This window comes from Tenebrio molitor, chromosome X (assembly GCF_963966145.1).
Source record: "Tenebrio molitor chromosome X, icTenMoli1.1, whole genome shotgun sequence".
Taxonomy (NCBI): domain Eukaryota; kingdom Metazoa; phylum Arthropoda; class Insecta; order Coleoptera; family Tenebrionidae; genus Tenebrio; species Tenebrio molitor.
The window spans coordinates 8,611,033-8,634,717 of NC_091055.1; the positions used below are offsets into that span (position 1 = coordinate 8,611,033).

Consider the following 23,685-nt stretch of genomic DNA (forward strand, 5'->3'; position numbering starts at 1 on the left):
GGAAAAACAAAAGCGGCGGTCCTGCAGTGCAGCAGGCGACGTTAGTTGATGTAGCAGATCACTCGATGGCGCTGTGCAGCAGACGTCGAGACGCCGGTCGCCGGACGTAGAGTTTGTTAGCCGCCGATACTATGCGGGGTGAGGCTTCAAATCCAACACACGATTACAGCTATGTCCGCGTGATAAACTAATAATTGTGTTCAAAAAATAACAAAGTAATATTGCTTAACCACGATCTCCGCGTCCGTTGTGATGTCAGTGAAACCGCTATGGAGGGCGAATGTGCTTTAGAAACATCATCAACTAACCTAATCCCACTTTGTTATGGATCCAACACTGTATTGTCCCGGTAAGAGCTTGTTTTGAGTGTTCATTCGACTGTTTGTCCACCCACTCGTCATTCAAATTTCGAAGCGCCAAACCCCCGTGCGGTATTGCCGCACAGCGCCAACGCCGCGACTTCGGCGATTACACTTTTAAAGTAATTGCTCCGTCGTTTCTTCTGTTTACAGACGGGCTAATGTCATTGGACAACCTTCGTTTTGATTGATTTGAATATATAGGGCAAATCACACTATACCCAAACCACGCCCAACTCCGATCGATATTGTCCATGTAGGTTACTATACCTCCACTTCCCATACATCCTTTGAACATCCGAACTAGTCACCCGTGCCCTGATCTTATTTCCTTTGACTACAAAGGGTTTGTCCATTTCATTTACAGAGCATTACGCCCTTTAGTCACCGACACCATCGTTTTCCCAAATTTAAGCCTTGCACATTTTTTAATAACTAACTCCCCCCAATTGATCCCTCCTCCTCTTCTATTTACATCTCGCCAACTTCGCAACATCTGCATCTATCTACATTCGACAAAAGCAATTACTTATTCATCTCGCCTCGACGACGTTTTCTACATTCAAATAAACACCAATTTAGACCTTTGTTACGATCCCACGACGCTCTAATTGTTCTAAATAATTACTCCAAACAAAAAAATCTATCACCATAACGACCACTCAAATAACAAATGACGAACGGATGACACTTTCATTTGTCAATAGTCACTCTCTACATCTGTTTTTATATATCTTTTGCCTCGACTTGATCTCTTGATTACTCCCGTCAGTCTCGCTCCGATTCCTTCAATCTCTCTAATATCCATTCGACCGAACAAACTCCAACTTAAGTCAAATTGATTTAGGGCCAAGTTCACTTGTTTTATAGACTTTAAAAGCCTCGGCTGACAACTTCATCTACTCACACCTAGATGTGATCACCACCAAAATGCACCGCCTTTGAACACCACCACTACCACTTAATTACTTGTCCTTCAACAAATTTGAAGATTGTTTTTATCTAAATAGAGCCTACTTTTAATTTTTCCGGGATCGAAAGTGATTAATCGGTTTTAGTGATGGAGCAATTGGCTTTATACATCCAAATCGGAAAATATTTGTGGATGTCAGGATGTGATTTATTCGTTAATATGGTTTGGACATGTCAGCTTTTCAACAAACGATGCATGTGTGGTGCATCATTCGTGTGACCTATTTTACATTGTGCGACTCAAATCAACGTTTATTTTAATGAAGACCTACCGTGCTGTCAGAATCAAACATTGCAGATTCGAACAAAACCGTATTAGTGATGCAAAAAACGTCGGTGTCGCTGGTTACGTCTAATTCACGTCGGTTAATCTAATAATTATGGAGAAGGCTTGTCATTTGACGTTTCTCAAAGATTGGGTAAACTTCCTAAAACCTCATCCTTAATAGAATTAGCTTAGCGTAATTACTAAAAGTTGTTTGGTAACATGGTAAAGTGAATTGAACATTTCCTCTTATTACATTATTAGGCTTCGTCCTTAATAATATTTTCCAACCTGAAATTTTCATTCGCGACCAGATTTTCTTGACGTGTATTAAAACAATCTGATGGCGAGATTTCCCCCGCTGTCCTTAATCTCATTTTTCCACCATTTTCTCGAAACATTCTAGATCTGAATTATTGAGTCGGCACAGTGCTTTATCTCAAAAAGGGTAATGGTGTTTTAATAAATTAAGCCCGCCAGACTACCGGATTGTTGATTTTAATAATCAATCCTCCTATACGAGATAACGGTTCATTATCTTCTCAAATTAATCGTTAAATACAGTCAAATTGGGTAATGTTGACATTTTCCTCGCCCAATTAAGTTCGAGTTTATATTGAAACACCCCAACCATAATTGTTTCACTTCCAATTTAATTGTAGGAATTGATTTTAACCGAATAAAACACCAGATCGAGTTACGACGGAACGAATTTATATGCCGATTTGACATAATTCTGTACCTACCTAGTCAAGTGAACTAAGTGAAGAGTTACCAAGCTGAAAATCAATACTTTCTATTATAAGCAATTAATGTACCACAGACGGGAGAGAAAGGGGTGCACACCTTTTAGCTCTAATCAGCATTTCTCAAAGACAATAAACCGTAAGATTCATCTTAATTCAGCAGCAAAAGTACTTTACAGCTACATTTCAATCGAGTTTCCACTTCACTCGACAGTCTCGACACAAAGGAATTAAAGTCGGCTTGAATTCAGTCGTAACAACATGTTCCTCTCTTGTTTGTTTAAAAAAAAATCCCGTTTTCCCTCTGGACTGTAAGAAGATATCCGAGTCGAGATTCTGTCATATATTAATTACCGGGGGTTGCTTATGTTAATATTAGCACAAAAATTATCTCCACCGCAATATAAGCGGTTAAAGTGGGAAATATCACGTTCCGCTAATTAACTGCAACCTTTTTTTGTGTTCTATTGTCCAACGGTTCGGTTATAACCGATCCATCGCCAATATCTAGACGAAGACATCACTTTGTCTTTGTTCCGTTGGGGTTGAATCGAAATACGGAGCAAATAAGAATGTATTTTTTATAAGAAAAAAATCCATTTTAAATTCATTTTGCTTCAAATTTAATGGAAGTATAAAGAAATGACAAAAAAAGAATGAAAAGCAAGTTATTGATTGCAAGATTTATTCTGAAATGAACCGGAAAATTGTCAGCAGGATATTTCTTATTTATTTCCCCACGATAAAATAAATTCTTATAAAAACTTCCAATAAGCATACTCACGCACGACCACAATTAATTTGATTTTTAACAATGTTTCTCTTTTACGATGGATTTGTATTATTAATCGACTGATCACATCAAAATATTTTTATTTTTTATTGTCACTTTTAGTAAAGCGGGATGTTTTGACTTTTGACATGTTGGTGAGTTCGGTAGGTAGAGAAAAAAATGTTTCAGACTGCCAATTAGATGCTTTAATTAAATAATTTTTTAAACGGTATTCGAGTCGCACGATCAAAGACAAAACGAATTAGCCTACTAGAATACGAAATTCTCTTGTTTGTAGTGTACTAAAGTCAGATACAGTTAGTTAGATACAGTTATAGCTTTTTATCAGGTTCTTGAGACGAAGTTCTCGAAAATTAAGTTAAAGGGAGCGGAAAGGAAAATCCGTTTTATCTCTTCCAGCAAACCAGAATAACACTGATATTTACACAAATAACTACACCCATATCACAAACAAATGTTAAGTTAAATTAACAGATGAAACGAAATACATATTGTTATGGAACAGGTACCGACCGGTGAAAATTGAAAATTGTATTTGATCATTCGAACGTGGTTTCTGTAAGTGCGATCATCCAAGAAAGATATCGCAGGGTGTAGACATTTGTGTGTTTTGTAACTTTAAATATCACGTTGCTACCCTGGTTTAAAAACCGCTTTTCCATTGTGTAATCATCAAGTGAAGTGCGTCAGCGGAAACGTGAACTTTTGTTCTTATGTGATGTCTTTATCAAATTATTTGCCCATTCGAAAGATACGCTTCATAAATTTTAAAGCGAGTTTCCTCGAATGTGATACATCCAACAATATATATCACATTATGGATGGAAACATGCTTTTAGGGGAGTTACCGCGGCCACGATTTCACTGATTCGTTTGTGGTCCTTCCCCAAACTGCATTTTGTAGGTTAACGGCGACCATCACGATACAAAATACAGTTATAATAAACTACCGTCTCAGGAGAAGACTCGCTAAATTAAATAAATTAAGTGAAGAGACATAATTAATGTCGGACTTATTACATTAAAAGCGAAACGTCGCGTTAGAAGATAAAGATAAAAACGTACTCTGCCATCAAATTTAGTCAAGCTCGCTGCGATTATTCCGGATGAAACACAAAGTATATAAAAATTCATTCGTTCGTCTAAAAGGGATGTATTTTTTAAGGTATTTATTCCGTTTCATTAACTCGCAACCGTCGGATGACTTTTGAACGGGCGTATTTAAGACTTCACGCCAATAATGTGCCAAACGGACTGATCAAATCTGTAAATCGACGCGAACACGTCAACAGAGAAAATTTAAAAACTTCTCTCCTCCAAATTGGGACGATATCATTTAACGTCCGTTCAGAAGTGTGAGCAACTGCGACCTGTTCGTTGTCCTCCGTAATGAATTTCGTGTTTTTTGAAATTGTCGCAGTCTTTGTATCTTTCATCAGTTTTTTTGTGGACTGTGTTTTCGGGAGTCGAGTTTTTATTTAGTTTGGTAATTGAGACTGGCTGTGTATGAGCGTTCTTCATTCCATTATACCCCTTCATTACTCCACTTGTGGAGATCTGGTGATAAAGAAACAAAGCGTTTGCCGCAGACTTCACAGCGGTAAATCAATCGGTGGAGGCGAAAATTTCCAGATACTGATCTCTCTGTAGTTCCCTTGCCAAGTTTTGTTCTCCATTATCGTTCATGCGTGTCTTCTTCAGATCATCTACGTCAACGTCTCATCACAATTGGCGCATTTCAACTAATGCGAATTGCGATTGCTCTAAATGATAAACCACCCTCGGGCGAACTAATAGAGAGATAACTTTCAAAGAGGTACATATTGAAAGGAATTATTTCTCCGGGAGCTTAGTTAGTGGGATTGGGTGTGTTACTGTGTTAGTCGACTGACGCAACCCACATATTTTTTGATGAAAAGGTGCATCGGCGATATTATCTGTTTTGATTCTGACATGATGAATTCGAACGACCACCAAATACGAAAACGAAAAGTACGAAAACAGTGACTACTTTCTAAGGGAAATTTAACCAAATGTGACAGGTTGATCAACTCTAATTTCCATTATCGATTGAACTGTTCCGAGGAGCGACGAAGATAACTCGGCCAGACATTTTTATTTATGTGGTAATATTATTCAGCGATTTTACAAGATTTATATTATTAAACGATTTTATTGTGAATAAAATTTATGAGCAATAGTTGCACCGTTACTCGTTCATTTTTGCCTTTGACAATCTGATAATAACAATTAAGCGCCCTTTTATAACAAACAAATCTATAAAACAGACTCGTAAAAATATTCCACTACATAATCTTTTTTTATACTACAAGTATGTAATAAGGGAAGGGTCCACTGTGACCGACACGATAACATTCTATATTTGTCAGTTTTATTAACAAAATGCGTACATCCATCACACTTTTCTTTCGCAAATATCCACCCCCGGTGATATCGCGACCGTATAAATTTCTCTCAATATCAACGGTTATTACTAATAAATCCCCGTAAACGCTTCCCACTTTCCGAAGACGATCACTGTCCGATTTTTTCCCGTCGAGTTGTCTAAAACGGGCGACATTTCTCGAAATTTCGCTCCAAATTGCCGATTAATTGCTTCCAAAGGGCGCTATGTAAATTCGTGGGATTTGGGGGGAGCTGTCGGGGTGCGGGCGCCATCAAATTCACTCAAAATGAAAAATTTAATCAAACAAAAAATTCGAGGATAATGTGAGATTAAATGAAAATTCGGTTTTAAAGCGCAATAGCGCATGCTCGTCCTATTACACAATACATAGACGCTGAGCGTCGGGATGCGGCGCCGTTGTTGACGCCGAATAAACAAGAGCAGTCTGTGTCCTGTTCAAATTAGAGAAAGTACTCTCGTTCCGTGCTCTTGCAGAAACTCGAACGAAATGTTTTGCTTAAATGATAAATCTGAGGGTGGAAATCCTGTGTGATCGTCCCCGGTGAAGATTGAGATAATGAGGTAGGCAATTCAAATATCGTTCGGAATTAATTAATTAATTAAGCCCATTGATTGGAGTTATTTTAAACAACATTAGTTCTGAGTAGATCGTCGTAAGAGACATTGTTCTCTCGATAAAACGGTAATTGCTCCTCGTCAAATCATTTCACCTAGATTCATCCCCATTCGCGTATTACCACCACTCTAATTAGCATCCATCCAGACGTGTAACCCCCTGACCTTGTCTCGATTCACTTTTATTCCAATTGGAGATGATTATTTTGAAAAAATTGAACCGAAAGAGCGGTTTTAATTAAAATGAGAGAAGCGTGAAAAACTTTCAGTTCCATTTCTTTTATCGCCAGAGTTCTTGGGGCATTATGATCGTCACTACAATAGAACCGACACTTGGTTCAGTGGTGGGTTTAAGTGTCCGCTAATTTAAATATTTCGTAGAAAAATAATTAAAGTGTTTAAATGATTGAAAGAAACGAAATAAAATTAAAGTTATAAATGGCATTTAATTGTTTGTGTTCTACTAAGCACGAATTGTTTTTCTTGGGGTTTATTTGGAATCGTCCAAATCTCCGGATTTTGCTCGGCCAAATGCTATTTTTTATATCTCGGTGCCACTTCAATTTCCTTTTGTTTTTCTTTTGAATGGGTCCTTACTCGGGCATCTTATTCAGCCTCCATTGTCTTTGAAAAAATTGCTCGACTCTGTCCGACCTTATCAATTTCGGGGGACCAAATTAGTTTCGAAAAATTTGATTGTAACACGAGATGAAAGGCACAATCAAATGTGTTCACTTCGACAAAAAGGATTGTCCAGGGGCACAATTTCGTAGCGAAAAATCATTCCGGTGCTCTCCGATACAGGCGAAAAAAAGTAATTAAATGCGAAATTGGAAAAACCGTTTCTTAATTAGGCTGCAACAAGAGAATTCGAGGGTTTAAGTTGATTTTGATGAAAATTACCCTCATGAACGTAATGACCAATATTCAAATAAGCCCCGCCAATTTCGAACTGATAATTGAATTTATTATTTCGGTACGGGGATAATGAGATTCGCCCGTTTATAACGAACCGCAAAAACTGCACACCCGGGAATATGGCCTCGAATTGACGAACCCCAACTTAAACCTAGCAGAATTTTCAATTTCACACTTCTGGAGGCACAATTTAGAAAAAGAGATATATCGCTCGTCCGGGGAAATTTTCGCGCGACAGTGCAATTAGCCAATTTCACTCCACCGATACATCGTGCATCAGTTTATAAAATGCATTTTGAGTGATACGATTACGTAGGTGTCACTCTTATTTATCTATGCGTCTGCGTTGGGCGTGTCAGTGCACCAGTTTTCAGCTTCAGCGCAACCAAGAGGCATTCCGAAAACTTATTAAATTACAAATAACCGAAGCACGACAAAACTAATTTTCAAAATTGATGACGAAGCCATTTTACATTGAAAAGAGTCGAGTGGACGCGGGGGACGCGGTTTCCCTACCGAGAAAATGATACTTCGGTTCACTCAAATTATTCGATAGACTACGCGAACAATGATGCTAGTTATCCTTTATTAATTGTATTGATACCGTGCGCAACAAGTACGAGAATTGGAGCGGCCCCACACAACAATTTTCTTTTTATTTATTCATATTGAGCTTTGTGCAACTCTTTTTTTTTCAGAATATTTTTCCCCCTTTCTCGATGACTGTTTCCCTGCAGAGATTAATTTAGATATAACAAGCCCTAAATTACGTTTTCACTTCCACGGTTTTGGAAATTGCAAACTGGCAAACAAATGTCGAACCAATTAAAGTTTGTCTTGACTCTTCGTTTTATGTAATTCTGCTCCGAAGTAATTTGATGACAATTGCAATTCCAGCTTGCAGTTTAGTCGCGCGCGAAACGTGCACACATTAACAACGTTAATAACCTTTTTTTGGAATATAATTAAATATTTTTTCCCCTTGAAGAATTTTCATAACTAATGGCGAATACATAACCCTTCGACTAAATGACAATAGTGGAATTTAAGGAATCTACTAGTTCTGGAACACTATTTAATTAAATGTGCTATATATTAAGGCAAATTGTCAGATGGGATAGGCCAAATTTGCCGGAAATTCACTCCTGTTGGATCACCTGTGATGACGTCACCAAAATATGTAGATAATATACATGCGTAAATTCAAAGTTGAATCAATTTCTCCGGGCAAATTTGCTTTACGGATCGAACTGACTCGAAGAAAGTTAGAAAGTATCTAGTAGAAAATCGCTTTACCTATAACATGAGAAATTATAGACAGAACTATATTATAAAGATAAGGTTGTTATCGTCAATCGCTATTAGTGTGTTGATTAAGGAACAAATTGAAAAATCTATAAGCGAATAAGCTCTCGGAACTCGTGACCCACCCCAGCGAACTCATTTTTCGAACAAATTTTCTACTTCGAGATAACCCCGTTGTAAATGAAAAAATCTGCATTCTATTCAAAGTACATAGTTGAGGTGGTAATCTAAAATGTAATATAGCTTTAAAAAAAAATCTGAGAACTTCTAAATATTTACTTTGGTATCCTTTTGAAGACGAAACCCCTACAGAAGAGATTCAGACGTAACTGAATAAATTTTGTAGATGTGGAGAGCAGTGAAACTTTGGTAAACACTAGATTTAAAAGGGAATTTTAAGGGTGAACCACTATAGAAAAGCGACATTTTTCCGTATTTCCACGAATAATTTAACTTTTAAAACTACAATAAGATTTGTTCGTGGTATGCTCTTTTACCGTTGAAATGGTTATTTTTATTTTATCGACTTGAAGCAAACGTGAATTAGCAAACTACAAAAAATTACTCTAACATTTTCTGGAATACTTTTCAGCGAAACGACAAACTTGACTTGTATCAAATTTAATATGCAATAAAATTTACATCACTTCTTGCCGCCTGTTTCAAAGAAATTGGAAACTTTCACGTTAAAAGGTTTTAGCTCCTTTAAGATGGAGAATGGAATGAATGATACTTTTTTCTGTTTAAATTCGACTTGTATGTAATACGGACTATCTACCTACTTACTTATATAAAGTAATATCCATGTTTTATTTTTTGGGAAATAATAATTCTCAAGTGTTCTGAAACGCTTACGAAACTATGGTTCTATTCTTTTTAGCGCAACGACGACATAGAGCTTCTGATCGATACCTCGTAGTCTGTGAATATAGAACTGGTTTTGAACCTTAAAGAGCTAAAATTAGAATATGACTAATTAGGATTTTACATGATTACGGAGGTATCTTTATTTAGGAAATTAATCCCACTCATTCCTGTTTGTAAAGAAATCTTGATTAATGAAAGTTCCCAAGTTAAAGTGTGTTCTTGAATGATCTCGGTTCGACTTAAACGAAACTTTTTCAAAATTGCTAATAAATGGTGTAACTTTAGTCCTCAGAAGTTTCCGCCGTCGGGACGGGTTCAGTGTGTTAAATTAAAACAATCAAGTTGGAGGATTTGGTCGGCATCCCACCTGGTGGCGGCAAATCAGAGTTTCGCAAATAAATCACAACCGATGTGTTTATAGACTAAACTAACCGACAAGTACTTTGTCTCAAACATTGTCCGTGACAATTGTTCCGGGCGGTACTAACAACAGTACTGAAACCGGATATCGTACGTCGACGAATCCCGGAGTGTTCTTCTCAGATGAGATCGAGGGAGGGGGGAAACTGCAACTGTGTTGGGGGGAGGTATGAGAAGAACGGTGAGGGTGACTTGAATTTGTTGCAGGACTGCAGTATGAGCTTCGAGAATCCGCCAACAATCGTCTGTGGTCCGTGCAACCGCCATACACAGGTTGCGCATGGCAAGGGCCGATTAGTGCGACAGCGACCGCGATGAGCACTGTGGGGGCGGGCGTGACGAGCCCGGGACAAACGGGGGCCCGCACGACGACTGCCCCCAAGCGCCCCATGCGCCGCGGCGGCAAGCCGCCCCCGGATAGACCGCAACGCGCCCTCTTCTGTTTTTACCTCAAGAACCCCATCAGGAAACTCTGCATTGACGTCGTCGAGTGGAAGTATCCTTTCAAAACACACTTAATATTTCAGAACACAGTTTTACTCTTATCTTCTTCCGCGGATTACTCAACTCCGAACGCAACTCCCATGCATCATAACGTGCCTAATTGCCCCCGACGCGGCCCGAATGGGCACTTTGTCTGGGATTATCCAGTCAAACAAATATTTCCACACGCGCTTTCCCTAATGAGGGGCTGCACTCCAAAGGCCACATTTCACAATTACCCCCATTACCCTACGTCCTTCGGCACTGCTTCCGGTGGTGCCCTCGTTACGACTTTCCCGACCACCTGTTTCGTTATGGATGCGTTTTCCTTAACTGGACACAGACCTTTTGAATATTTAATTTTACTTACGATTTTCGCAAATTGTGTTGCCTTAGCTGTTTACACACCTTTCCCCAATAGCGACTCAAACGTAACAAATGGGATTTTGGTAATAGCGCATCTTTTACTAAACTCCTTATTACCTCCAAATATGTTTACAGGAAAGGATTGAATATATATTTTTAGTAATTTTCACGGTTGAATGTATAATGAAGATTATAGCTTACGGTTTTTTGATGCATCAAGGTGCTTACCTTCGGAATGGATGGAACTTACTAGATTTTACAATTGTAGTTATAGGGTAAAATACCTATCCCTACTCTTACCGACACCTTATTGAACAACTTTCATCTTTCAGTATGATAAGTACAGCATTATCAACACTTACAAGAGATAGTTTTGACGTTAAAGCTCTAAGAGCCTTTAGAGTTCTACGACCTTTAAGGCTCGTTTCTGGTGTTCCCAGTAAGTTGTTCAAATTACATTTTAAACAGTCCACTTCACGAACATTTTTCAGGTCTACAAGTTGTATTGAACTCGATTCTACGTGCCATGGTGCCTTTATTACATATTGCTCTGTTAGTATTGTTTGTTATAATAATTTACGCGATTATTGGTTTAGAATTATTCTCAGGAAAAATGCATAATACTTGTTATAATATAAAAACAGGTACTGCTCCGGTAGTGGTGCGACCCACTTTTATTTCAATTTCGTTGTTTATAAAATTTCAGAACAATATATGGACGAGCCTCATCCTTGTGGTGCTGGTGGATTTAATTGTACGGAAGCTGATAGCGATACGATTTGTACCGAGTTTTTACCAAATGTTAATAACACTTGGGATGGACCCAATTCTGGAATAACCAACTTTGATAACTTTGGATTATCGATGTTGACCGTATTTCAGTGTATAACTCTTGAAGGCTGGACCGATGTGCTTTACAATGTCAGTTATTCCTTATCAATTCGACATTAATTCGACTGTTCAAATTTTAGATTCAAGATGCGATGGGTAGAACGTGGCAGTGGTCATATTTTGTATCCATGGTTATTTTAGGTGCATTTTTCGTAATGAATTTAATTCTCGGTGTCTTGAGCGGGTAATTTTTGTCCACCAAACGCGCCACCTTCATTTTACCTTGGCAATTTTAGTGAGTTTTCCAAAGAAAGAGAAAAGGCCAAAGCAAGAGGTGATTTTCACAAACTGAGAGAGAAACAACAGATTGAAGAAGATTTGAAAGGGTATCTAGACTGGATAACTCAAGCTGAAGATATTGAACCAGAAGGAGAGGACCAATCAAACCAAGATGCTAGAAATAATCCAGCCAACGAAATGGAATCTACGGACCAGTTAGGTGAAGAAGAAATCCAACAAGAATCGTGGTTTAAAAAACGAAAAAAGGATTTCGAAAGAATCAATCGTAGGATGCGGAGATCCTGCAGAAAAGCTGTTAAATCTCAAACATTTTATTGGCTTATTATTATATTAGTATTTTTAAATACGGGTGTTTTGGCGACGGAACACTATAATCAGCCGATATGGTTAGATCTTTTTCAAGGTAAAGATTGCACTCGTGCTTACTTTAAGAAATTTATAACGACCGATTCTTGCAGAATATACAAATATGTTTTTCATTGCTCTTTTCACGATGGAGATGTTGTTGAAACTGTACAGTTTAGGTTTTCAAGTAAGCGCACAAATCTTTCTTCTTCACCACACACTTACAAACATCTCTTTCAGGGTTATTTTGTATCGTTATTTAATCGTTTCGACTGTTTTGTTGTTATTGGAAGTATAGCAGAGATGATTTTAACGAATACAAACGTTATGCCTCCTTTAGGTATATCCGTGTTACGTTGTGTTAGACTACTTAGAGTGTTCAAAGTGACCAAGTGAGTAATCTCTTCGCTTCGTCTCCCACGTCTAACATCATTTTTCTGCAGGTATTGGCGATCACTGTCAAATTTAGTCGCCTCGTTGTTGAACTCAATACAATCAATCGCGTCTCTTTTACTTTTGCTGTTCTTATTCATCGTTATTTTTGCTTTACTCGGAATGCAAGTTTTCGGTGGAAGATTTAATTTTAATGATACTCAGGATAAACCGAGGTCCAATTTTGATAGCTTTTGGCAAAGCCTACTTACCGTATTTCAAGTAAGCTGACCGCATACATACGACAGATGAGGATTGGATTGTTTTTTTGTAGATATTAACCGGTGAAGATTGGAACGCAGTCATGTACAATGGTATCGCAGCATACGGGGGAGTCAGAGGTTTCGGCGTCTTAGCTTGTATATACTTTATAATCCTGTTTATATGTGGTAACTGTATCCTTTTGTTGGCGAGTTAATTTGTGTCGTTTTGTCGTGGAAAGTTTTCCTTAACGCGGGTAGATATCCTGCTTAACGTCTTCTTGGCTATCGCCGTAGACAATTTAGCAGATGCGGAATCATTAACTGCGATCGAGAAGGAGGAAGAAGAAGAAGCGCAGAATAAATCGAAGAGTCCAACGCCGAACGAAGAGGAAAACGTCGAAGAAGAAGAGGAAGAACACAGCGTCGAAGAAGAAGAAACGGAAGAGGACGGTCAGTACGACGGTGAAAGGTAATGGTATCAAATTTGGGAGTGTAAAAATGACGATGGCTGTACAGATCGGAGCACGACGAGGAAGTGGAGTCGCAAACTAAGATGACGATCGATAACGAGGAGGAGTACGAAGAGGAACAAAACAGTCAGGGTAGGTTGATTTTTTTCAGGTACTTTGTCATTATCTTTATTGCTAGGATATGATTTGGAAAGGGAAGTTTGAAGTACGTAGTTAGGACAAAACAATGGTAATGATTTTCAGACGATCAAGTAGAAGTAACAAAAGATTCGGCCCGGCCTCGCCGTTTATCTGAAGTAACCATCGTAAAGAAAATTCGTCCGATCCCAAAAGGGAGTGCCTTCTTTATATTTTCTAGTAAAAACAGGTAGGCCCCTTGAAACGGGACATAGTTGCAGAAGCGGGAATGATGTCGGTGTCCCGTACACTTCTTGCAGCTATGTTAGTCTAGTTCTAATAGTAATGTGAGCGGTGTGTGAACTTACAGATGGGGATGAGGCTGAAACAGGCAGCAAGGTCGGGGCACGTCCTCGCCGCATGTCCGAAATAAAATCGAATTCGCAGAAATTGCCTATTCCTCCAGCATCATCTTTCTTCATTTTTTCTCCTACGAACAGGTGAAATGTGGTAGACAGTGGTGCCGTAGGTCTTGTTGAAGTGTGTCTCGCTTGCCCCCTGATCCGGCACTGTAGTGTGGCCCCGCACTGGTTTGTTGAGTAGTGCGACCCCCGACCCGCAATTTACCAATAGTTAGAGTGTTTATAGATTAGATTTCGTTGTGCATTAGGGAGTAGACTGTTTCAGCCCTCCAGAACCGAGGCCCGAACGAGGATGTTTTATGTATTTACTTATTCTGCGTTTACAAACTTCTGAATTTCGTTTTTCTCATTAAAGGTTTCGAGTTTTCTGCCACTGGCTCTGTAACCACAGCGTCTTCGGCAACGTGATCTTAGTTTGTATCATGGTTTCGTCAGCGCTTCTTGCCTTGGAAGATCCTATACCGACGCCGGGTTCAGAAATGGGCAATGTACGAAAACGAACGAAATTAAATCGCTACAGTTAATAATCATTGACGCTGTTGCAGATTTTGAAGATATTTGATTACGTTTTTACGGCAATATTCTCTGGGGAATTACTGTTGAAAACAATTTCCTACGGATGTATCTTGCACGACGGTGCCTTCTTACGGTCGGCCTTCAACGTGCTAGACTTAGTAGTCGTGTGCGTGTCAATTGTGTCAATATACAGGTGAGTCAAATTTGAGGTGACTCGCAGGAGGGTAATAAGGTCTACACAAGTGATTCATTTTTTATTTTATTTTTTAATGAGCGACGTGAGAGAAGAAATCAATGATTTAAACGGTTAACGGTCAGCAGACCTCACTCGGTTAATGAATGAATAAATGACGGCAAGGAGGTAACCCAGAAGTGGTGTGTGCCTGTTTATTTTCCGGAAGGCCTTGTTACGCTCCCGTACGTTGTTTGTCTCCGGGGATGGGGGTTATTGTTGTTGAATTGCAGTCAAGGAGCGATGTCAGTTGTGAAGATTTTGAGAGTGTTGCGTGTACTTCGCCCTTTGAGAGCGATCAATAGGGCTAAAGGATTGAAGGTAGGTGAGAGGGTCACTCCGGGTACTGTCATTCACTTAACGTTAGATCACGGAGAAGTGGTGGAGGCAGGCCCGCGATATTGTCAGCTGTCAGCTCTGACGTATGTCTGTTCTTAGCATGTAGTCCAGTGTGTGATAGTTGCGGTTAAGACCATCGGCAACATAGTGCTGGTCACCTGCCTCCTTCAGTTCATGTTCGCGGTAATAGGAGTCCAATTATTCAAGGTAGGCACCAGCAGTCCGTTGTTGTTCATGAGCAAATGCACCTATGGGTACCCCTACAACAACGCCCTCTCTCACAGTATTAACCTTGTATGTGGTGGGACCCGCGGGCCGAGCCGCCCTGGCTTGAGGCCTATTAACCCGCATGTCCCGCTCAAGCTGTCTGTGCGTGATGTGTGCTGTACGCCGTTACCATCGACGCCCCCGAGCGCCGGTTTCCGTGTCTTCTACGAGCCGCCCCCAGTCGGCTGTGCCACACTTGTAGTCATATCTAGGGAAGGGCACCGCCGCCGCTGCCGCCGCAGCCGGTCCCCCCTATCGTCGGGTCCTTGAATCACACGAAAGCGCCTCTCGTCACCCTGGGTGCATTTGACGTCCCGGCTGGCTGCGCGATGCCCGACCGACGCCTCGCTCTATTTACTCTTCTCTACTGACTGACTATTTCGTTTGTTTCATCCTCTCATGCCGAATCTTCTATGGCTAGTATGTAGTCAAATGCGTGATAGTAGCCATTAAGACGATCGGCAATATCATGCTGGTTACCTACCTCCTGCAGTTCATGTTCGCTGTGATAGGAGTGCAGCTATTTAAGGTAATTCTCCATGCTTCTAGCTGCACCTGACGGTAGATCTGCATGTACTGGTCGTAGCTGGTAGCAGGTAGGGCTGGGTCATACTCAAAACTCCACATCTTCTCTATATCGATATACGTGTACTACGTTACTTCATATTTACAAACCTATCGGTCTGTACCGAAATTTAAATAAAACTGCTCATTCAAATCTTTGACTATTTCAAAACCTAGACTTTTACAACTACCAAAACCGAGGGTTTGATCACCAGAAATTTTTACGAGCGCAAGCTCTCCCCCTATCTCCCCACATCTTCCTCTACCTCTCCCCGATTTCCCTCCATCTTAGGTTTCACCCATCTGGGGGACAAAAAAATCTTCTCCGTGACCAGCCCCTCGATTAATACTAACTGAATGGTAATTAATTGGATTACTCCAGATTACAAGGAAACAGAAATTAAATTCAGTAATTACAGTCTCAAATTTCAACACGACATCACCTAACTACCACAGGACTCTATCATGGGTTTCGTTTTATTCTGATCCGTCCAACTGACTACTCATATGCTTTTAGATCTTGCACACTCTTACCTTAAAATAACTTCTGCCTCATTCGCTCCAAAAAACGTAACACAAGTTATTAACACAGAGTTTTGACGTAAATTCTACAACCAAATCTCGTAGTGATCATGAACTTACGTTAAATGTAAATAAGTGCTCGGTCGTTTTTTTTTTTTTGGGAACAAGTTAAAAACAGTATTGAAAATAAACCCCCAACAATTGAAATTCTATACAATCGACTGACTCGACACAAATTTGCATTTTATGGAGCATGTTGCATGTGTAGAAGAAAGTGTCACTTTGTTGTTTTAAATTTTTGCAAATTAAGAAAGAAGTGTTTCTTTCGTTCTGCCTCCACTCGGTTATCGTATTATCGTTTATTTTCTCTATTTTGATGAGCTTACTTACTCAATATTAAAAAAATAGAACTCTTGTTCCGATTTTATATTTTTGTTGCATTGTTTTTAATGTGAAACAGTTTAACGATTTCTGCTCGAAAACAAGTATGTACAGTCCTCTCCGGATATGACGCTGTCCTTTATGTGGCGGTTCTTTCCTGTTCCTCGTCCCTTTGAAAAGGATTCTGTAATAGTCGGTACAGCGCGGTTCTCTTTTTAACCGAAGAGGACTGTACGACAACAAACTGAAAATTGATGTTGCGTTTAATTGTCGTTTTTCAATTTTGGTTCGCCAGGTGCTACTTGCGTTCCTTTTGATCTTTCACGTAAATTGTTATTTAGGGAATTATGACTTTCTCTTAATAATTTGCCACTAAAACTAAAGTCTCCCACATCGAAAAAAAGAATCATAATTTCGCGTTTTTCCAGATTTCAATTTCAAATTAAATTTTATTCAAGTATGTATCTAAATTTCTAAGCAGGTTAAGTGGAGTAGTTTTTGACTAATAGACAATTTTTTTTTTGGTAAAATATTATAGGTAGGTATGTCAAAGTTTATTTATTGTTGGAATGTTAAAATACGATTTAGAATAATTTCTTTGCATTATTGAAAAAGCAACAATTTTCCAGTAAACCACTTCACCCGAATCAACTATGCCTTGCCTTAACCACATATCTAATTACTTTGTAGTTATTTAAGATTCATCCACAGAACTTGCTTTGGCGTTTAGAAATCTTCTTTTCGAAAACTTGAAATTTTTTGAAACAGAAATATTAATAACTTACAAAAAAGAAATCGGTAATTGTTCACTTTAACTACTTCGGGAATTTTCGCGTTTTTTCTGGCTAGACAGCCTCAGGACGTCCTCCAACATCGTTTCCCACCAGTCAAACCTCGTGCAAATGAAAATTTTCCTTACCCTTTAGTTATACTAAGACTTGGCGCGACCTTGACGCGACCTTGAAACACAACAAGAGAGAAAAAAAAGGCATTTGCACAAGGTTTGAATGGTGGGACACGATCTAGGAGGACGCCCTGAGGCTGTCTAGCCAGAAAAAACGCGAAAATTCCAGAAGTAGTTAAAGTGAACAATTACCAAGAAATCATCATTGATTGGAAACTTTTTTTAAAAATCTGTTTAAGTTTTGTTTTGAACATCTCTTGATTCTCTTGCATCGGTACCTTTATTGTTCTGGAATGTTTTCGAACTGCAAATGCAAAATACGAATTTCTGAGTTAAAATTTGAGACCTTGATTACAGAAGGGGCAAAATCCGGAAGCCTCCTTTCAGATATCGATATGTCGGTAAAATTCCCAGCCCTAGTAGCAGGAAGTTGGGATTCCCTCCAGGAGCCTCATCGCTCTTGAAGGCGCTCTCACACTTAAAACGCGCACTTCACACCTTTTCTCTGTTGTCTGTCTGTATAGCCTGCCTGTCTGTCGGCACTGTAGATGCGATGTAATGCGATGCGATGCGTTTACGGTATGCGATGTTACGGTGGTGCTGGTGAGCTTTCGTTGGCTTTTATTTAAATTTTGCCGCGACGCCGATCACCTCTTTGTCAGTGTCTGCAGACGGCTTGTAGATTATATTTTGCAGGCGGATGTTAACATGTTTATGCCGACGTTAAGTTCTAACATAGAACGTGTAGATACGTTACGTATATATAATGTTTACTAGTTATGACTACAAGTGATCGCAACACGTAGGCAACATTAATATGATTTAGTGCACGTACTTCTGCACGAATTTTGTAATGTAAATTATGATACTTGGTAACACTGTAACTAACCACTGGCATTTGATCGTGCACGTTTTTGACCGTTTCAAATGCAACCACTGCATGTCCGACGTTCGAAACGCACACAAATTAACTAGGTTTTTACGTGGATTTAGGGGAAATTTTCTTCATGTACTGATCGCTCTAAATTGACGGCATCTGAATGCAAGTAAGTCGTTCACAAATCATCATCATTCGTGAAAAATCATCGACATCATTTCAGCGGGACCTACTTAATTTATTTAGAAGGCGACATTAATAAGCCAGTTATGAAGGAGAGAAACTGGGAACCCAACGCGTTTCACTTCGACAACGTAGCTAAGGCCATGTTGAGCTTATTCACCGTTTCCACTTTTGAAGGATGGCCGGGGTTGCTATACGTTTCTATCGATTCGAACAAGGAGAATCGAGGACTCATTCATAACTACCGCCCCATTGTAGCCGCATATTACATAATATATATCATTATAATCGCCTTTTTCATGGTTAACATTTTCGTTGGTTTCGTTATCGTTACATTCCAAAATGAAGGAGAACAAGAATACAAAAATTGTGAATTAGATAAAAATCAACGTAACTGCATTGAATTTGCTTTGAAAGCAAAGCCTGTTCGAAGATACATTCCCAAACATCGCATCCAGTACAAAGTATGGTGGTTCGTAACTTCTAGGCCTTTCGAATATGCTATATTTATGTTAATTTTAACGAACACGATTACTCTGGCCATGAGATTTCACGGTCAAGACAAAATGTACGAATCAGTTCTGGACACCCTCAATATGATATTCACAGCCATATTTGCAATGGAATTCGTATTTAAACTAGCAGCTTTTAGGATTAAGGTATAAACCTCCCGACTAAGTCCTCATAATCCGCTACAACGATTGCAATTTCAGAATTATTTTGGGGACGCTTGGAACGTTTTCGATTTTATCATTGTTTTAGGAAGCTTTATCGATATTGTTTATCAAGACGTTAACGTAAGCAATTTCTTCCAGTTCTTCGCCTCCACTCAACTCTTTTCATTTTTAGCCCGGTGGAACAAAACTTCAAATTTCGAGTAACTTCTTTAGACTGTTTCGAGTGATGAGACTTATAAAATTGCTTAACAAAGGCGAAGGTATCAGGACTTTGCTCTGGACCTTCCTCAAGTCTTTCCAAGCCCTACCCTACGTAGCCCTGCTTATAGTCATGCTGTTTTTTATATACGCAGTAATTGGAATGCAGGTATTTTTTATTGGAATCTTTTGGTTGGACCTCGGCATAAATCGATCGGTTCTAGATGTTTGGGAAAATCGAAAACGTCAATTCCGAAACGCCCATTAATCGGAACAATAATTTTGGCTCATTTTTTCAAGCAGTTTTAGTTTTATTTAGATCCGCAACAGGTATGTTATTTTTTTTATTTGATCAACCATCTTTTTTGACCCGATTTGACTCGTACAGGTGAAGCCTGGCAAGACATAATGTTGGCGTGTGCCGACACCGAAAACGCTAAATGTGATTCGAGAGTGGAATTGAAACCGACTGACAGCAAATACTGCGGTTCTGATATAGCCTATCCGTATTTTATCTCGTTTTATGTATTGTGTTCATTTTTGGTAACAAAAACCCCAACAACTGCAACCCAAATCCTGAGATATTATTTTTTAGATTATCAATTTATTCGTCGCGGTCATTATGGACAATTTCGATTACTTAACTCGAGATTGGTCGATCTTAGGCCCACACCATTTAGACGAATTCATCAGATTGTGGAGCGAATACGACCCCGATGCCAAAGGCAGAATAAAACACTTGGACGTCGTCACCCTCCTCCGAAAAATTTCTCCTCCTTTAGGTTTTGGAAAATTGTGTCCGCATCGCGTCGCTTGTAAACGTTTAGTTTCTATGAACATGCCCTTAAATAGTGACGGTACTGTCCTCTTCAACGCAACTTTATTTGCCGTCGTTCGTACTTCCCTTCGGATCAAAACTGAAGGAAACATCGACGACGCCAACGCTGAACTGAGAGCGGTGATAAAGAAGATCTGGAAACGAACCAATCCGAAGTTGCTCGATCAAGTTGTCCCTCCTCCGGGAGTTGATGATGAAGTCACTGTCGGAAAGTTCTATGCCACGTTCCTCATTCAGGATTACTTCAGGAGATTCAAAAAACGAAAAGAACAGGAGATGAAAGAAGGAGACACCGAAACTCACAACACGGTCACGTTGCAAGCTGGCTTGCGTACCCTCCACGAAGCCGGCCCCGAGCTGAAACGCGCCATTTCAGGAAATTTAGACGAACTCGTCGACGACAATCCCGAACCGATGCATCGGGTAAACTTGCGAGGTTTCAAACGAAGGACACTTTATGACTGTTTCGTTGCAGAGAAATCATTCCCTCTTCGGTAGTGTTTGGTCTTCTATGCGGAGAGGACACAGTTTCAATAGGGCCAAATCTTTAAAAGCGAATTCGACCCAGATTAAAATTACCCCGGCTTCCAGTGTAGATTATCTTCCTTACAACTCCATTCACAGAGCGGTTACAGAAGGAATGAACCACATAACGTCGATGACAAAAAACGTTGTCCAAAACAGAGCCAGCGCGACTTCTCTACACAATCAAGAAGGCCTCAAAGATGAGGAGATCCCTCTGCGGTCACTCAGCAACCTCCACAACGGAGACACCGAAAAAAATAACTTCCAAGTTATCGAGTAAGTTCGACCTGTCCTTCCTCTTTGCAAATATACTTTGTTTCTACTTCATTTTTTCGGCACGTGGGAGGTTCATCACGGGGAGCCGATTACTGCCCAAAAACTGCACTCTATTTTCATTCCAAATTCAGTATTCAGCAGCACCAAATTTAAATGCATTATTGTAAAATTTCTTGCACAGTCTCTTTTGTACATATCACTTATCAGTCTTATCACGCAGTTACAAGTTATCGATTTCAAATACATATAGAAAAACTATTTAACTACATTTTCATTGAAATTTTTTGACGTATCTTATTGGTGGTGTTTCAGAATATTCTAAAATTAGAAGGATATTTGTAACAGCACTGACGCTTGGTCAAAACCATATTTTGGCTTTCATTCTATACACAACTACAAAGATTTTTGGGTTATGTCATGACGCAAATTAGCATTTGGATGGCACGTAATCAGAGATCGAAAAGTGATTCATAGTTTTGAACCTTGCTCTTATGTATGACATTGCACTCGTTCGCTTTTGTTGAGGCATAAGGGCATTCAGTGATCATGACAATCCGAGGAAGTGGGGGTGGGTGGGAAATCTGGGTGGAACCTCCTTCGTGTTGGTGCTGAATGTGGGAGGAATGACAGTGAGAAGAAGGAGCCAGTAGTGACTACAGCATTATTTTGATTTTCAGTAAATCTGGCTTCCTCCACCCTAACTACAAGGGTAAGCGTAAGCGGGTGTGAGCGTGTGCTGATTTGATTTAACCGTTGGTTTTCGTTTTGGTTTTTGCTAACCGGTCATGTGGTGATGTTGTGTTTGTGCTAGTCTGCAGGGTGACCACACTGAGCTGATGCCTCCGACTCCTCCGCCGCGACGCGTTCGGCTGGGCCTGGGCGGCCTGGGAAACCTTGGGGGCGGTTGCATGACTGCCACGCCATCGCCTGTGCAACACGCACCGAGCTTTAGTCGCATAGCAAGCGGCCTGAAACTCGCACAAGCACAAGCTATGGCAGTTGCAGGCTTCTTGCCGGAGCCGTTGCCCTACGAGTGTAGCGTCCTCGCCGCTCCCGGCTCGCTCCAACCCTTGACCTCGGATTCGGAAGGGGACGGCCGGCATGCGCGTTGTTCCCTCCTAAATCACAGGGCTTCCTTCCATGGCAGAGGTTAGCCCCAGCTCACAGCTACCGACCTGCATGTCTAGACCTATCTGCATGCGCTTACGCCAGGCAAGTCCGACCACCGTCATCCCAACAGCCGCCTCCAAAACATTTCTACTGCATACATACACCCAAAACTTCATTCATACAAATTCATATCAATCGCACAAATATTCTTTTCAACCGAACACTTTACATTTCGTTTTGGACATTATAAACTCACCAACAACCTTTGGAATATCGTCTAAAGAAAATTCCAAAATTGCACCCCACATCCAGATTACAAAAAAATAATCGTATTTCATCTAGTACGATTTTGACATCTATTAATTTAACCTGATAATAAAATGATATCACCACGTATGTAATAACCTGTTTCTAAAACACACATTGCAGCTATCAATTTTAAATATTTGCTTTACCACTAGAAACTGAAAGGAATGTTTTTATATTTTATTGCTCTTTTATATTTATTTATTCATTGCATAACAATTTTTTCACCTGATCCCAGGATTATAATAAAAAATTGAAAAAAAAAGATTGTAAAATGCTCTCTTGGCAAAATCAATTTTCTGGAAATAGAATGTTCATAATTGATAATCGTAGGTTTATTGAGAGGCTGTTGGGGGTGCGTAAAGGTATTGGAACTGGGCCTGGTGTAGTGGTAGCATTAGTCATAGCGGTAGATGTAGCTTTTTAGCTTGTGGTGTGTGTGGTGTAGTTCTTTGATTAATGTATGGTCAGTTTCAGCCCCGGCGGGAGAGCCGAACGGTCACGCGGGTTCTGAAAGGTTAACGCATTCTCTGCCTGGAAGTCCTGCAGATCGACGACCGACCTCCTTCGAAGTGGTGGGGTCAGCGGAAAGTCTAGTGGGTAGAATTCTAGTGGAACAAGGTTTAGGAAAATATTGCGATCCCGATTTCGTCCGGTACACTTCGAAGGAGATGCAAGAGGCGCTGGACATGACCCAGGAGGAGATGGACCTGGCAGCCCACCAACTCTTGCAGCAGGAGCGTCGGATCCACGGACAGGCGCCCACCATCGACGCTCTCCATCCACAGTTATAGCAGCTCCCACCTCCATGTAGCCTCAAGGTCTCCTAACCCTCCCGCCACACTACCAAGTGCCTAATTCATTTCTTCTGGTCCAAAGAAGACTAAATATAATAATAACGTGTAGTTTTTTAACCTGGATTTTACTTGAAGGATTGTTTCTCCAGTTACCAAATCCCATGTTACGGGGTGTGAGAACAAATTAAGAACTGTCATTACAATTTTGTAATATCAAATGTGTCAAACTATTATAAATAAAATAAATCCTACTTCTCATTTATTTCAGTGATTACACATGAATACACCCGATTCTACGTCAATATCCATCTCAATACGCACAACATCGGTAATATATCGGCAACACTGCAATGGTAAAATGTCATAATTGTATGTACCCGTACACTTATACAACTGCAAAGTGAAAAATCTTCTATAAACATCTATATCTTAAAAGCTTAAGAAGTGTTGATTTCTTAATACTGGATTTCCTTAAATAAATGTTATTCACTCGACAATTCTTATCTTTATTTACAA

At 39.8% G+C, this 23,685-nt stretch overlaps 1 protein-coding gene across 1 annotated transcript; it reads left to right on the forward strand.

Moving 5' to 3' along the window:
• The first annotated feature begins 85 nt into the window (after window positions 1-85).
• Window positions 86-23,431, forward strand: LOC138140486 (muscle calcium channel subunit alpha-1-like). Its single transcript, XM_069061597.1, is given in 31 exon segments — window positions 86-349; window positions 9,896-10,184; window positions 10,515-10,620; window positions 10,673-10,812; window positions 10,870-10,976; window positions 11,029-11,181; window positions 11,244-11,458; window positions 11,509-11,612; window positions 11,665-12,071; window positions 12,127-12,200; window positions 12,254-12,405; window positions 12,457-12,667; window positions 12,720-12,840; window positions 12,907-13,117; window positions 13,165-13,250; window positions 13,606-13,735; window positions 14,013-14,145; window positions 14,203-14,366; window positions 14,639-14,726; window positions 14,844-14,951; window positions 15,433-15,540; window positions 18,376-18,428; window positions 18,483-19,101; window positions 19,156-19,310; window positions 19,312-19,486; window positions 19,542-19,647; window positions 19,706-19,860; window positions 19,913-20,578; window positions 20,631-20,956; window positions 21,768-22,105; window positions 22,844-23,431. Coding segments are annotated over 31 exon segments (6,048 nt in total). The 5' UTR covers window positions 86-324; the 3' UTR covers window positions 23,167-23,431.
• The last annotated feature ends 254 nt before the right edge of the window (window positions 23,432-23,685 follow it).